The following is a 17,986-nucleotide window of genomic DNA, read 5'->3' as shown; positions in this document are numbered from 1 at the left end:
CTTAAATATACATGACGAGAGAGAGAGACGTACTTACACAATTGGGAATTTAAATTCAATCACGTAAAAACGACTCAATATTCCTGCACATATACTCAGGGTAAATAACTATAAAAAAAAATTGTATTAACATAAAAGCGTGACACCCACACCCATCACTAATTCTAATAAAAATTATTCTAGACCAACTCCCGAAAGTAAAGATTGGCATTATAAAAGCAGAATTTTCCAAGAAGGAAAATGTTATGCATTATGTATAATAAAGACATTGAATGAAGCTATTTGAAAGGCGAACAAAGTATATACCAGAGATTTTCTATTGAGGAATACAAATCTCTCGATCATTGTCCATTTTGATTAATAGGTCTTCATAGTTATTTCGTGAGATTACCGGACGAGCCATTATGTATATATATATATATATATATATAAACTACAAGGGAGTGGTAGCACTGCTTTTTCTATAAGTCTCCAGCCAACAACAACAACACGCGAGTCTACGTGTTTTAAATGGACACTCCATTCAATTCTCCATTGAAGGATTGTGTCTTTTTTTATATATCTTTTTAATGGGAACACTTCGCGCGTGTCTCGGATTAGAGTCAGACTTCTTTCAAAACGAGAGTGCTTACGGGATTTCCGGTACTTGGTTCCGTACTATGACCGTGTTTACCGAAATATGAACCGAGTATAGCAAAAAAAAAAAAATGGAATTATTCTTTTGTTAAAAATATACAATTTTAAACTATAAACATAAACTATAAATTCATCCAGAGAAAAGTTAATTTCATTTTGTTTGAGACAGATAAAAATATATTTTTCTCAGAGCCAAATAAATATTTGTTTCAAATTAATTTTATTTTAGTTAAATAAAAATTTTACTTGCGCTAAATGAAATTTTAATTGTTCCAAATATAGTGGGACCTCGATTATCCGAATTAACCTAGGTAGGACCGGGTACGGATAATCGAAAGTTATAATATATTATATAATAATATTATAATCGAAAATATAAGAAATATATTTTAAGCACAAAAAATTAAAAGGCATTAAAATAAGCTGCAACGCATATTATTTTAATCCAATTTTGCTTATTTTAATACCAAAATGGATTAAAATAAGCAAAATTGGATTAAAATAATAAGCGTTGCAGCTTATTTTAATACCTTATAATTTTCACAAAAAGTTCGGATAAAATTTTTTACGGTTCGGATAATCGACGTTCCACTGTAAATTTTTTTTTTGTTTAAAACAAAAACTTATTAGGCACAGAGACAAATATAATTTTATTTGATTCAAATAAATTGTGTGTCTCAAATATAAACCCCAATAAAATATTTCTCTCCAGTTGTACATTTTTTCCGATTTCAAAATTTCTATTAATACCACACACCAAACCAGACTTGAAAATTTTTTTTTCCTAATTAGAAACTTGTTGTAGACTAAAATACACTTGATTAAACATTTGTTGCTTAAAGTACTTAAAATGTTGTATAGCCCTACTTTTTGAATGAAAGTTCATATATACTTTCTAAAATTAACATTTAAAAAGTATTAGACAAAAAAAATGTTTACTTAAGAAAATTCCATATATTTTAAAATCAATAGAAAAAAAAATCGAGAGTGTTAATGTTTTAAGAATAATAAATAAATGAATGATGATTTTAAAACTGTCAAAGAGTTTCGCCAGTGGAAAAAGAAAAGAATCAATGTAAAAACTTTTTTCTTTTTTTTTTTTTTTGCTGAACAATACTTATGTACATAAACCACAAAAATAACCGCACATCGAAAGAAATTTGTGTGCGAGAAAAATTGCGACTGCGGTTATATACCTTTGCGACAGGATACTTTCTCGTTAAGTGTTTTAACCCTGGAACGAATGACCTTTAATTCATTACTTTGCGCGACACTCTTTTAAAGAATCGAGGAAACGTTCAATGAACTTTTATATACAGAGCAGACAGGTGCCTCGAGCAAACTTCGAGTAAAACGATATATAGTCAACTATAATTCTTATAATTACCTACGCATTTATTTTTTTTTTTTTTAAATAAGAAACAAATGCGAGAACAAAAAATTTCTAAAATTTTAGTTTTTATTAAATAAAGAAAATAAGTCGAAAAAATCATACAATTCGAGGCCTGTACATTTGGAAATAACTTAAGAAGAAATAATAAATTAATAAATGGAATGACTCAATCGTTTGAAAAAGTGTGCCATGCATAGAAGATAAGAAATTTATGTCCGAAATTTCTGAATGAGAACAGTGTTATCCTCATATACAAAACCGTTACATGGTACTTTTTGTTCATTCATTGCCTCTCTATATATATATTGTTGTACTCAAGTTTTATTTGCCATAATAATTCTTGCCTGTTAACTAGTTCAATGATTTAGTACTGGGATGTTAACTTTTTACTGATATACACTCAACAATATTAACAATTCATAATTGGTCAAAGAAATCAGATTTCAAAGCAAATGACGTAAGAACCAAATAAAAAGAAGGTACAATTGCCTCCCGGAAGAAATTTTCTATTAAATATTCTCTACAAATATAGAAATTATAATAATAATTATTATTATTTAACTGAATCTCACCTTAATAAAATATTTATAATTAATCGAATTATAATATAAAATTTATAATTAATCAAATTATAATATGAATTTATAATTAAACGAATTTTCCAATTACTATAACTTGCATTCAGTTAAATTTTCCCTTTTTTTATACAAAAGGAACGAACAGAAAAAAAAGAATGAAAATTACTTTTTGACGTTGAATGATAAATGATATTATGCGAATTGTTTTCTTTTTGTAAAAAAAAAAAGATACGTAAAAAATTTTTTATATCGCCATTAAAGTCTTGCAATTCGATTTAAGTAATCCCTGAGTCATTAGCCTACTTTTCTTTTTTTAAAGAGACTTCTTTTCCATCGAAGAATTCTTTGGACAAAAATTTACTCATTCCATCCCTTGGAGCGTTTGTTTAAAGTGAAAATCAATTTACACACATTGTTCATTTATTTATACGACAAGATGATGTGTCTTTAATTTGAGAACAATGAGAAAGTTAAAAAAAAAATAATCTACTCTCGCGATCACTTCTTTTTTGAAACCGTCAAACGTCTATATAGAAAGCTGCAGTGGATATATATCAGAAGTCGATTCAACAACCAACTACGTGTCAAGTGAAAACAATCAACTTTCGATAAAGAAAAGTCTGTCAATATTCGTACATCAATCTTTTCAAATGATCAAGAAAAACAGAATAGAAAAAAAACCGAACTTTTCACTTAATTGAAAACAACAATCATATTGTCTGACTAAATAAATATTTGAAAATGATTTTTCTAAATCATTTTTTGTTTTTTCTTGAAGATATTTTAATTCATTATTATAGTAATAATAAAAAATAAAATTCAAAATTAAAATACCTACATTAATTGTATTATTAAAGTTAATGTATTAAAATAAATTAATTATATTAGTTAATTCTATTATATTAATATATAATAATTATAATACATTAAAACATATTAATTAATATAATAAAATATATTATAAAATATATAACATAAAAAATATTAAAGTTTGCAAAGAAACTCGTTCGTTATATTATTAAAAAGAGATTTGCAAAAAAAAATTTTTTGCCTCACGGTATAAACGTGTTAATCGAATCAAACCCTCGGGCATAGAATCATCAGTCGAGTAATAATATTCATGTATAAAAATTCATAATATTCGTTATAAACTTATTTATTGGGCATTTTCTTTTTTTCATTCTCGCAAAGAATTTTACGATCAACGTCTCTTGCATAAGTAATGTATAAAATGTATATAAAATACCTGAATATCACTTCCTATATTCAATCCATACTCTGTCCTCAAGTCTGCAACCATTGGATTGGAATGCATTCTGCAACAAACAAACAATTTTTTTTTTTTTGTTAATTAATTTAAAAATACCATTCTTATGTTATAAATGAACACTTTTATGTTTTTGTATATGAAAAAAAATTCTGTAAATATTTGCATAACTTTGCTCTTTTTATTTTGTATTCAATTTTATTTTTTTCATTTCTTATATAATGAGAAAAAAATTAGTTAATTATTTAATTAAAATAATTATTAATTAATAAATAATAAATAATTCATTAAAAATAATTTTAAAAAATCATTTGAAAATATTTTTTTAAACTAATTTTGTATAATTAAAGTTTTATATTGTTAATCAAGGGAAATATTTTCATTTTATTATTCTAATTATTTGCCTCACAATCAGTTGTGTCTATAAAATATTAATTATGATTGCTCGTGATTGCGTTTACTATCAGAAGATAAAATTTTCTTGCATCAGCGTTTTTCTATGACTATTTTATTTCAAAGTCTGTGAATCAATAAAACCTTTAATACGGTTATTTTTAATAGTAGTCTCTTTCTTTTAACGCAAATGATGAGCTCGTATATATTTTTTTTTAACAAGTCAAGGGCGCAACTAACAAACGTATAATTTGCCATAGTGTAGTGTCGTTATATAGCATTGCGTAGAAAACTATTCGGGAAATTTAAAAACAGTAAAATAATCACCTTTTAATTTTAATTTACTCATTATATTTCATTTTTATATTCGCATAAAATTTTTTATTGTTGTTTTATTATTCTTATTATTATTTTAATTATAATATAATAATTATTATTACCACATATATATTTTTATCGTTTTCAAGAAAAAGTATCTTCTATTTTATTATCAATTCTCAAGATTGTCATTAAAAGGAAAAGTAGAAAGACAAAAATTTTATTTAAGAAGCGTTCAATATTTTTTTTTTCCTTAAAAAACTAACATCCTCTTTCGCATTCTCTTCCTGCAGGTAATTTATTATTATACACAAGTTACGAAACACTAATTAGAATATAGTAAAGAAAACGGTCATTTCTACCCCTAGTGAGTAAAGTTGTATTTTAAACACTAGTAAACAAAACGGTCACTTTTACCTCTAGTGAGTAAAGTTGTATTTTAAACACTAGGCAGAAAAACGGTAATTTCTACCTCTAGTGAGTAAAATTGCTTTTTTCTACACTAGGGAGCAAAACGTTCATTTCTTCCTCTAGTAAGTAAAATTGTTTTTTTTTGCTACACTAGGGAGTAAAAAATTTGTTTCTACTTCTAGTAAGTAAAATTACATTTTTCTACACTAGGGAGCAAAACAGTAATTCCTACTCCTAGAAAGTATAGTTGCTATTTAAATACTAGGGTGCAAAACGGTCATTTTTACCGCTACAGAGTAAAATTGATTTTTAAACACTAGGAAGCAAAACGGTCATTTTTCCCTCTAGTGAGTAAAGTTGTATTTTAAACACTAGGGAGAAAAACGGTAATTTCAACCTCTAGTGAGTAAAACTGCTTTTTTCTACATTAGAGAGCAAAACGGCCACTTCTACCACTAGTGAGTAAAATTGCTTTTTTCTACACTAGGGAGCAAAACATTCATTTCTACCTCTAGTAAGTAAAATTGTTTTTTTGCTACACTAGGGAGTAAAACGTTTGTTTCTACTTCTAGTAAGTAAAATTACTTTTTTCTACACTAGGGAGCAAAACAGTCATTCCTACTCCTAGAAAGTATATTTGCTATTTAAATACTAGGGTGCAAAACGGTCATTTTTACCGCTAGAGAGTAAAGTTGATTTTTAAACACTAGGGAGCAAAACGGTCATTTTTACCCCTAGAGAGTAAAGTATCCTCTTTCAATACTAGGGAGAAAAACGATCATTTTTTCCATTATTAAAAAAAATAATATTTTGAATCACCTATAACATGGATTTGTGCAATGAAACATAGAAAATAACGAATTTAATCATTGTTCCATTAAAGAAATTAGCCTAATTGAATGTTAAATTAAGGTTCTGGGTTTGTTTAACATTTAACGACTCTATATGTATATATGTATACGTAAGTTTCTCGCGCGAAGTCCATTCAAGACGCGATTATATGGCCCGAAATAATTTGTTTGGTCAGTTACTGGCGTGTGCCTTCAATGGAATATATGGACAATAATTTCGCGGTACTTCCGGACAGGTGGAGTAACGGGATATACTGGAATTTAGGAAGGCCGAAGCCTCAAGCTGTATACATCTCATCTCACACAGTTTATATATATACATATAAACAGAAACACATTATTTACATGCACACAAATACAAAGAAAATTTCTATAATCAAGGCGCACGTGTTCGCGTAAATGTCCACGACACGCTCTCCCATGACGATCGAGTTCATCTCTCTTTATATATTATATATATATATGATTTCTTCCTAATTTCTCATCATCATCAAAATCTTTATTATAATTTATAAAACCATTATTAATATTTACTGTTATGATTAAAATATAATTATATATTTTTGCACTTTAATTCTCGTAATTTGTCACTAAACATTTCTATAGATGTAATTTCTTTGAAAAACTGTAAAAATGGATTTTAAATTACAAATAATTTCATTATCAATGTGAATTTATCTATATAGTTATCTATGTATATACATTATAACTGTTGATGAGAATCTATCTTTTACGTATCATTTAGCACATTCAGTAATGTTGGGAATTCAAGAAATTTTTGCCTTAACTTTTCTTTATAGGATTTATAATATACGTGATAACGGAAAAGCAATCTTTCATCTGGTCAAAACTTTATCAGAGCAATTTTCTTCAATTATAAATTAGCAATGCTTGAAATTACATTTATTTCAATTTAACCGGTTTTCTATAGAAAATTTCTTTAATTTTTCTAATTTCACAATTTATTTTAAATATTTTTTTGTGCCTTTAACTGAAAAAAAAATAATATAGAATTGACACTACGATAAGATTATATATTGTATACAATCGGATTTTTCTTTTTTCATTCAAGACACAAAAAAGTCAGTTTTAATTAGCTAAATTGGATTACACATTGGCGTGTAATAATTTGTTAGATAAAATGAATTCCTTGAAACTTGTTCTCATCTTTCGTTCTCAAGGAAGGCGTATACAAGTATTAAATATTAGTCTTGTTTAGATAAAAGCGTGTGCCAATGTTGTTTATAACGAATTCGCGTGCCATCTTACCAAACCGCTCTTTTTCTATACTTCAAAAAGGGAAGTGCCAATTAATATATATAATATATATATAACTATATCAATTTTATAATTGGACGACAAATATCGTTATAATGAAATAAAATATAATAAAAATAATTAACCATATAGTATATATATATATATATATATATATTAACAGTTCCTGGTATAAGGAGAAATTTCTTTTTCTATAGAATTATCTCTAATCGAAACCATTGACAAATGATAAAAATAATAAATCTCTGTCTATGAAAATACAATATTTTTTACATAAATTATAATCTAACTCGTTTTCAACTTGTTAATTAATATTTTTCAGTAATTTTTCTAATTTATTATAAATTAGATCTCTGGCAAAAAAATGTAAATTTTAAAATTCTAACTGAATTCTAATATAAAAATAGAGAATTATAAAAAAAATAACGAATTTCTAGGACTGTTGATGGTCCAAAAGTGGAAGAGCACTGGCGTTTAAATCGCCCCATTACTGTGCCAATATTTACGCTTATTATCAAATATTTTAATTTGTCAAAATTGTAATCATCGAAAAACTAGGCCAATATTGGCACCAATTTCAGTAATTCTAATTTGATGAAATTGGGCCAAATCTCGGCTCAATACTGGGCCAATATTGGCAACGATTCTCAGTAATTGTAATTTGCTAAAAAAAAAAAAATGGACCGTATATGAGCTCAATAGTGGGTCAATATTGGCACCGATTTTCAGTAATTCTAACTTGCTGAAATTGGATCAAATCTCGGCTGAATAGTGGGCCAATATTGGCACTGAAACTCAATTCAATACTGGGCGAATATTGGCAACGATTCTTAGTAATTATAATTCGATAAAATTGGGCCGAATTTCGTCACAATACTGAGCGAATATAAGCACCGATTCTGGTTAATACGAATTTATTGAAATTGCACTAAATTTTGGCCCAATAGTGGGCCAATACTGGCACCAACTCTATTCTAATTTTTCAAAAAGGGGTTGAATATCGTCAGAATACTGGTTCAAAACTGGCTCTTATTTTCAGTAATTCTATTTTGCTGAAATTTGATTTAATCTTGACTCATTAGTGGGTAAATATTGGCACAGAATCTTAGTACTTGTAAATTGCTGAAATTTGGATCGAATCTCGTATCAATATTGAGCCAATATTGGCACGGATGCTGAATAATTCTAATTTTCTGAAATCGAATCTCGTCTAAATACTGGGCCAATATTGGCGCCAATTTTAAATTAAAAAATTTAATTAATTTAATTTAATTTTCTGAAATTGTACCGAATCTCGGCTCAATAGTGGTTCAATATTGGCACAGACTCTCTACTCAATATTGAGACAATATTGGCACCAATATTGGCTAAATAATGGCCGTGATGAATTCAGCTTATATCTCCTTAAAAAAATCCAACATTTGAAATTCTTCTTCCAACTGAATTCTTATATAAAAAGAGAGAAGCATAAAAAAATAACAAAACCTTCTTATACACCATATTCTATAAAATTAAAAGGACAACGAGACAGAACTAAACGATTAGATAGTGATATCTGTTAAGATATTGCGGAAATAATTTTCCACATTCTATATATTAGATGTTTGATTAAAAATTTTGAAAGTTGTTGTTCAGGCTTATAATTAAGAAAAAAAAATTAAATGATCTACCATTGCGGAAGTGTTAAACAGAAATATAGAGAGAGAGAGAGAACTAGTCTTCAACTTGTTGTTCAAAAGTAAATTGAAGCACTTCAACCATCATAAAATAGCCAAGACCGTAACTTTTATTGTTGATCGTTTGATATACCAGTTATAATCATGTACAACCTAATTATTGGATGCACATTTTTAAAAAATATATTCAAAGGATTACAACCAATTTAACCACGATCGTTATACATAAATTGCAATAAAATAGTTTCTGATATAGAAAAAAACAAGAATTTCATATTTTAACAATTTTGAATCACGTGGACTCGCACGCATATGACGAAGCCTCCACAGGTGCAATGATTTATCGACTGTATTATTAACAAATATAATAATATTTAATCATTATCTCCGCAATGATTTTTCGATAACGATAATTTTTGCGTAATATTATATATATATTTGCCTCTTGGCAATGTGATTTTCCCCCATATACTGAGAATACATATATATATGCAATAACAAAATTCACGTATATAAGAACATAAAATTATTCATTGACATTATTTCTAAACAATATAGTAGTGGAAATATAATAGAAAACTATTATTGTTTCTAAACGATGTTATTTCGCAAGTTCGATAAAATGAGATTTGACATTAAATTTTTTTTTAACATTCTGAAAAATAATACTTTTTTTTTTAGAGTTACATATTATCAACGAGGTTAAAAAATAAATTTCGTTAATTAATAAAGTTCAATATAATAAAATTATATTTAAAAATATATAAAATTTCAAAATATTCTTTATTTTTTAATAATTTAATTTTAGTTTTTATTATTTTAATTTCCCTTATTTTGAGAAAATTATTCGGCACTCTGAAGCAATATGGACTCTTTAAAAGACGCTATTTGGTTGAAAGACCGTAATTAACAAGAAAGAAAGAAAGAAAGAAAAAGAGAGAGAGGGGGACTTCATTACAACTCACATGTCTGAAAAACTCCGATGTAATTACATAAGGGCTTCTCCAAGATGCAGAAACACTTCTTATGTAATCCCCTCTGATTTCATTTCTCATGCACACGCAAAAAAGACACAATTTACACGAGAAAATTCTGAAAGAATCGCTTCTATATAAATTTTAGAACATTAAAATTGAAAACTACCAAGTCGAGGAAAATTTGCATTTAATCGTGACTGCTTCCAGAAATATACGGGTTTTTCGTGATAAAAAATTTTTTTTCGACAAGAAAATATTTAACGTTTTGAAATCGCGGTACCAGTACTAAATAATTTTATTTTTATTGTATATTTTTCTGTCCCAAAATTTATTTATTGGAACAAAACACCGATGAATATTTTAATTATAAAAAAAAAAGAATAAATTTTCTAAATTCCCTTTGCTTGAAAGTGGATATAAAGCAGTTTTTTTTTAATGCTCAATAAGCAAAACTTGCGTGTGTACAAATGCGGGCTCAATTGAAAAAGTCTCGAAGCGTATACAAACTTTGTCTTACGAAATCGAGCGATGACATCACATTTTCTTTATACAATCCCAAACCCTATAGTCCATTCACAATCACCCCATTGTATATATGGTATTCGCTTCGATCGTAAAAGTATACAATTACAGACTTTTAAAATTATAAACATTAAAGGATTCTCACATTTCCAATTATTTTACGAGAGAAAATAATGACACGTTAATAAAATATGAAATACACCTTAACATTATATTTATTGTCAAGAAATGTTGGCGCAGAAAATAAAAAAAAAAATTATGTACAAATTCTTTGCTTAGATAACAAGAAACATGATTTTCATCTTCCGTATAACCAAAAGTTGAATTTTTTTTTTTTTTTCAAACAAACTGTATCTCACATGCTGTCCCATAAATAAAGGGATGGCGCGGAACAATGCGGTATATACCGCATATAGTCCTGAAACAATGGTACACGTGGGGGAGAAAGAGAAATGAAATAAAAATCAAAATAGGCAAAGAGAGACAGAGAGTACAACAATGGAAATAATAACGATGTGTTTGCAAAAGCACACACACATTCACAGAAAATAGGAGTGTCGTTTTGGTTTAATCGTTTCACAACACTATAAATGCAAATTGATATAAAGAAATTTTTAACAATGTATAAAATTATAATATTCTGATCTCATTGGCACAAACAGATTTTATACAAATGGAAAATTACAAAAGAAAATTGAGTCAAGACAAAAGAAAAAAATTTTTGCCCTTCTTTATTATTTAAAAAATGCAAAATTATATACAAAATATATAGAAATATATTAATATATAAATCAAGGTTGATTGTCCATTTATTATAACATAAAATTATAAACGCAACATTGTAAAAATTGAGAATATAATTGATCTGTTCTACAGCATTATTGCGAACCAAAATTAAGTTGAAAATGAGTCTTTTGTATTCTAAATTATCGATGAAACATAAGATGCCAATAAATAATCTATATTGCTCAACTAAAATATAAAATTTTACCGCACATATATATATATATATATATATATATATTCTGAATCGGCAATTAGTGTGCCAATGATTAATGAGACTCTTTCATTTTCATTAATGAACTTTAGTTATATAGTTGCAACTTGATAACTATAACGGCATTTGCATATAAATTGAAGCGAATCTGATACCCGGTTATTTCACTTTCGCATGAAAGTCATACATTTTTATAGAATATTGATCATGATGAGAGTTCGAATAAGATTCCAATTGAGCAACAATATTATCTATTTTCTATTGAAATAGATTTTTATTATTTTCATATTGAAATGTTTCCTTAACTTCAATGATTATTATACTTGAAAATTTTAATTCAAAACTACGAAAAAATATTTTTTATTTTGAGACAAATAAAATTTATTTAAATTAGATAAAAATTTATTTGTCACAGAGCCTAATAATTTTTTCTTTGAAATCAAAAATTTACACTGAAAAAAGGGTTTGGTATTGACAACCAAACGTTTGGTTAGTATTTAAGCAAACAAATTTTTTTTGTTCAATCAACAAAATTTTAATTGTCTCAATCAAAATTTGTTTGACACAACCAAAATTATAAAAAAAAGGATTTTTGTTGTCCTAACTAAAGTTTTATTGAGACAACCAAAATTTTGTTGATTCAATTAAAAAAATTTGGTTACTTAAATACCAACCAAACGTTTGGTTGTCAATATCAAACCCTTTTTTTAGTGTAATTTAGTACAAATAAAATTTTATTTAGTGCAAATAAAATTGTATTCAGTACAAATAAAATTTTTACTTAAACAAAAAAAAAAGTTCAATTGAATTTTATTTCTAACGTCCGTTTGGCTTACATTACAATTAACACTACAAGTCCATTGTAGTGCCAATTGCAATGTGTTCCTTTTCTCTTGTCAATTGAGTAACAATTAATATAAACGACCTGGAGTGTAAATATTTTTACCGAGATTTTCTTTTCTACTTCGAACTCTATCATTAAAAAGCTAGTACATAAAATAGAATATTTAATTTAATATTTTTTTTGAAGTACAATTTTATGCCAAATATCTATTTTAAAAAATTATATTTTTAATAATCTAAATCGATATAAACAAAATAAAGAAAATATATAAGAAATTTCCATAAGCATTCTAAATCTGAATTAGTAGAAATAACTAATTTGAATTTGTTAAATTTAATTAATTAGCTAATTAACTTTTTGATTCTGAATTAGTAAAATTTAATTAATTTCTTAAATATTTTCATTTACTGAAGGTAGTACACTTATTTTCCATAAAGAACCTACGCTTTTTTCTTACACATACAGAATGTATCTATAAAAAAATAATATCCAATTATTTTTTTTTCACAATAACTTTCCATGTCTCTATTGACACCTATAAAAATTGATATCAACTGTCCCATTCATTCGCATAGATAATTTCAAATAATCCTAGAAATACTATATAATTATATATCAAACGCATCCTTATAAAGTTGAAAGAGAAGGTTAAAATTGCCATTTAAATGTATCTTTCTTTCAATTATTTATTTATTATTCCATGAGGTAATTAACAGGTTTTTCTCAATATGCAATAAGTATATTGAAAAAAGCAAAGCAAGACAAAAAAATGAAAACAAGGTGGAAAGTTGATCAATGCAATAAAATGTGTGCATTAATTAATGCTTAAGAAATCTCATGGGAGTAAAGATGGTAAACAGAGAGCGAGAAATTTCTAATCCCAATGGACTTGTTTCTTTAGTTAACCTTATCTTGAAACTTATCAACCTTATAAAAAATATTTTTCGACCAAAGTCTCTCGTATATGTACATAAATATATTGAAGACGACCATACTCATCGAACCGGTTTTTCACATTAAAATTCAAGTTTTGTATATCAACGATAACAGTTGACATTGAAGTTATATACGTGACATGAAGACAGGCAATCCTTGCCAATGTCACCGTTGCGACAGTAATCAAATAAGTGTTTGGATCACTTCAATTATTTTGAGCATGTATCTGTTTGGAATATCTATGAAATATGCGTTGACCAAAAAAATAAAAAAGAAAAACTTGACCAAAAAAAAAAAAAATTACACATACACGATATGTTAATATAACATTTTTTCGATAAAACGAAATTCTCAGATTATGCATGCTAACCAGTAGAAAAAGAAAATTATCAGAGAAAAAAATTGTTGATAAAAGTTGTCATTCATTAATAACTGAAGTGAAAAAAATGTCTTGTTAGAATAACTAGAATTTTGGGACTAGAAATAACTAGAATAACTAGAATTCTGACACTAGAAATAACTAAAATAATTATAATTTTGATACCAGAAATAACTAGAATTCTGTTCCTAGAAATAAATAGAATTCCAGCACTAGAAATAACTAGAATAACTAGAATTCTATCACTAGAAAGAACTATAATAACTTCAATTTTAATACCAAAAACAACTAGAATAACTAGAATTCTGGTCCTAGAAATAACTACAATTTTGATACCAGAAATAACTAGAATTCCGACCCTAGAAATAACTAGAATTACGGCAATAGAAATAACTAAAATAACTAGAATTTCGGTACCAGAGATAACTAGAATTCTAAAACTAGGAATAAATAGAATTCTGGCACCAGAAATAACTAAAATAACTACAATTTTGATACCAGAAATAACTAGAATTCTATCACTAGAAATAACTATAATAACTTCAATTTTTATACCAAAAATAATTAGAATAACTAAAATTCTGATCCTAGAAATAACTAAAATAACTACAATTTTGATACCAGAAATAACTAGAATTCTGACTCTAGAAATAACTAGAATTACGGCGACAGAAATAACTAAAATAACTAGAATTTCGATACCAGAGGTAACTAGAATTCTAAAACTAGGAATAAATAGAATTCTGGCACTAGAAATAACTAAAATAACTACAATTTTGATACCAGAAATAACTAGAATTCTATCACTAGAAATAACTATAATAACTTTAATTTTTATACCAAAAATAACTAGAATAACTAGAATTCTGGTCCTAGAAATAACTAAAATAACTACAATTTTGATACCAGAAATAACTAAAATTCTGGCCCTCGAAATTACTAGAATTTCGGCACTAGAAATAATTAAAATAACTAGAATTTCGGTACCAGAGAGAACGAGAATTCTAAAACTAGGAATAAATAGCATTCTGGCACCAGAAATAACTAAAATAACTACAATTTTGATACCAGAAATAACTAGAAGATCTAGAATTCTGGCTCTAGAAATAACTAAAATAACTAGAATTTCGGCACTAGAAATAACTAAAGTTTTGATACTAGAAATAACTCGAATAATTCAAATTCTGGTACTAGAAATAACTGAAATAAGTAGATTTCTAGTACAAATGACCAAAATTTCGATACTAGAAGTAACTAGAATGAAATGTTAAATATATCCTTACTACTGTTTCCACTTAGAAATAGAAAATCTGGTTAATTTAATAAGAAATTTCCATAAATGATTTTAAAAAACAAATTTTTTAAGACAATTTTTTCTTTTGTTTCAGGGGTCGAGAGGAGAGACCTGCCATGGTTCTAACCGTGACAGAGGACACTCCGGCAGATATGTTGGCTGGAAGCATGGAGCTTCTGGTCCAACTGCCAAGAGATCACAATGTTCAAACGCAAAGAGTCACAGTTCAAAGAAGGTTAGTCAATTTTGAAAAACTGTCTAAGAATATTTCTTGCAAATAAGAAACTAAAATGATTGAACTTTTCGTAAATGAGAAATTTTACAAAATAGAATTTTTTTTCATAACAAGCAGAAAACAACGTATATCCAAATTAAACAAACCCAAACAAAATGCTTCTCAGAATTTTAAGAAATAAATGAGGATTTGTTTTTAGAGAATTTTTTTTTTCTCCTAAACAGGTGAAACGCAGTATTATTTTGTATTTCATGTTCTCTCCCGCATGTGGTTTTGACGCGTTCAAAGAAATGAGAACAATTAATTCCAATATAACCTGTGTACGATCATCGGAGCATACACAACCTGTCGATTCCCTTTTACGTAATCCCTTGACCACGGTTCGCTGCACTTGATATCAGTACTTCGTCCTACTAAGCAATAAAACCAGATCTCCATTCCAAAAAAACGCCTTTTCTTAAACCAACTCTATTTATATTATAGATTATGGTTTATAAATATTATATATATATATATATATATATATATTCATTTACGCCATATCACATTTCCTTTTAGTTACATAACGCTTATATTACCATAAATTAATTTTTAATTTCCATTTAAATTCATATATTTAAAATCTTTATATACTCTAAACAAAGGATATTTTAACGACTCTAGTTAGTATACAAAAATAATAAAATCACATTATGAGTAGCACGAGAAGAGAAACAAAAACACTATTGTTGTAAAAACTTCTGACAGGTAATTTTTCCTAATTATTTTAACAACGAATTGTATGTGTTTCACTCTGGTTTGTATATTATAAATAATGATTACAGTAAAAGAAAATTGTACTGTCAGTGCCGTTTAACAAAATATGCTCTTCATTATTTTGTACTTTCGCTTTTTTCCCCCTTTTGCGCGCGCTCGCGCCTTCAAGAACAAAAGGAAAATTAAACGCGTTTAAGAAATTAGCCTAAAATGATACCACTGTATACAATTTATTATTATTAACTTCAAACTGCGTATTCTTTGGATTAGATTACTTTCTACTTTGTACTGGACACGAGAAATTTAATCGAGCGCAAAACGAACATCTTTTTCACCTTAAATCATTTCTTTTAATGTATTTTTTCGTACTTTTAAGACTTTCACACAAACGAGCTCTTTCCTTTGAAAGTATATCAGAAAATGTTTCATTTCCACTTTTTTTTTTTTTTAACATCATGAAAACTAATTATTAATTTTCTAAATATCAATTTTTGTTACACGTCCATGCTATTAATTTGACAAGAAAATTACATTTATTATAAATATATATTTGAAGAATCTATTAGAATATTCATTTTTACCCATGTAATTCAAGTAAAAGTAGAACGAATTTTATTATCATGCGACAAAAATGAAGAAACGAAGAAATTTTTCTATCTAAATCGAAACAAATTATGCGGAAGGTATTGGCGTTTTTTGCCATAAACCATCATGCGGCATACTACCGTTAAGCGGACCACATTGTCCATAGCAAACGAGAAACATTTCACAAAGTAGGAATCAAGAAAATAAATCAAATTCTCACTTAAGATGTGAAACGCTCCATTTGTCTAACGGTTACGTCTCAAATTGACGGTGAAAACATTTCACCAACAAAAAAAAAATTAATAAATGTTACGAAAAAATTCGTAAATGACAAAAAAAAAAAGAACCAGGAACAAATATTAACACTAAAACAATTAAAGATCAATTTTCAACGACCACAAATTTAGGTATCTTACGCAAAACAAAAAAAAAATAGTAATTACTGTATTTCGTAATCTGTTAAATAAAAATTTGAACTAATTTAGAAAATTAGTTCTCTAATTTTCTATTATATTTTTAAATTAAAAAAAAACGTCATAATTCTGAGGAAATTTGAAATAATTAAAAAAGATAAATAAAATTAAGGTTTTCTATCATAAAATACTAAAAACAATAAATTATCTTTTAAGTGCCTCTTCTTGAAACCTTTTTACTAAATTAGGAGCCAATTATTTTTAAAATGCCATATAATTAACAAAGCAAACATTATAATTGTCACGTCATTATTTTATATGACATTTTGAATTTAATTAGTGACGAAAGAGGACAATTTTAGTCTCGAATTAAAAATTAATATACATATATAGAGACAAAATTAACCCGAATTTACATCAAATTATATTATTTTATATACTGAAATTTGTACTTGTTTTGTAAACAACAAAAAAAACAGAAATAACAACAAATATTATTAATAAAATAACTAGGTTGCATTTCGATGAAAATGATCAATAAATTTTTTAATCTTTTTTCTCTCTAGTACACCAATGATGGACCTTCTTGTACAAGTGGCAACGGCTCACAAATTGGTTGCTTCCAGTTACACCCTTCAAGCTATTGGCGAACGGGGTATGGTTCTACCTCATCAACCTAACACACCAATTGGAGCACTTGATGCACTTCAGGTAAAATATATTGTTAACAACTAGGAAATCCTCTTTACCAAGAATCACGATTTCTTTCTTTTCCTCAGAAATTTTCTATTCATCATATCCCCGCTTCTATCTTATAATCGAGCAAGAAAATCGATTCAACGGATGCGCAACTTTACAAGAAAATTTAATGTGAAAATAAAAGCAGAAAACATATTTTCCAAATCATGAGAAAGTTAATGAAATAATAAAATATTGTACAAATAACTATATAGAATATATGATTTTCAATCAATTATATAAATTTATACTTTCTTCTTTTATGAATGTTATAGAGAAACAGCGAGTCAAATTATATATATTCATATAAGAACCATTAATTTTAGAAACAATTTCTTAATTTTAAATATACAAACAAAATTTATTCAATTCTCGATTTATGAATGAATTTCCATATTTATTATTTTATTTATTAATTAAATTTACGGGCTCAATGCCCTTTGGTACAAAGTATTTATCAATGAATATACAAAACTAAATAACAATTTAACAGATATGCCAACGTACAC

The 17,986-nt window shown here is 26.9% G+C and overlaps 2 protein-coding genes across 10 annotated transcripts in view; one reads left to right on the top strand and one right to left on the bottom strand.

The window, feature by feature from the left end:
* Positions 1-3,869, bottom strand: part of LOC127288524 (NADH dehydrogenase [ubiquinone] 1 alpha subcomplex subunit 10, mitochondrial) — a 132,217-nt gene extending 128,348 nt beyond the window's left edge. The window contains exon 1 of the mRNA XM_051316022.1: positions 3,854-3,869. The gene's annotated coding sequence lies outside the window, so the exon portion shown is untranslated. The remainder of the gene's footprint in view (positions 1-3,853) is intronic.
* Positions 1-17,986, top strand: part of LOC127288513 (protein cordon-bleu) — a 131,624-nt gene that overhangs the window by 98,159 nt on the left and 15,479 nt on the right. For all 9 annotated transcript variants that reach the window (XM_051315997.1, XM_051316005.1, XM_051315998.1 and 6 more), the window contains 2 exons: positions 14,845-14,985; positions 17,306-17,450. In XM_051315997.1, the coding sequence (XP_051171954.1) occupies positions 14,845-14,985; positions 17,306-17,450 (286 nt within the window). The remainder of the gene's footprint in view (positions 1-14,844; positions 14,986-17,305; positions 17,451-17,986) is intronic.

Source organism: Leptopilina boulardi, unplaced genomic scaffold (genome assembly GCF_019393585.1).
Source record: "Leptopilina boulardi isolate dan_hultmark-lab unplaced genomic scaffold, ZJU_Lbou_2.1 LbouV2_392, whole genome shotgun sequence".
NCBI lineage: Eukaryota > Metazoa > Arthropoda > Insecta > Hymenoptera > Figitidae > Leptopilina > Leptopilina boulardi.
This window is presented reverse-complemented; position numbering and strand designations above follow the sequence as displayed.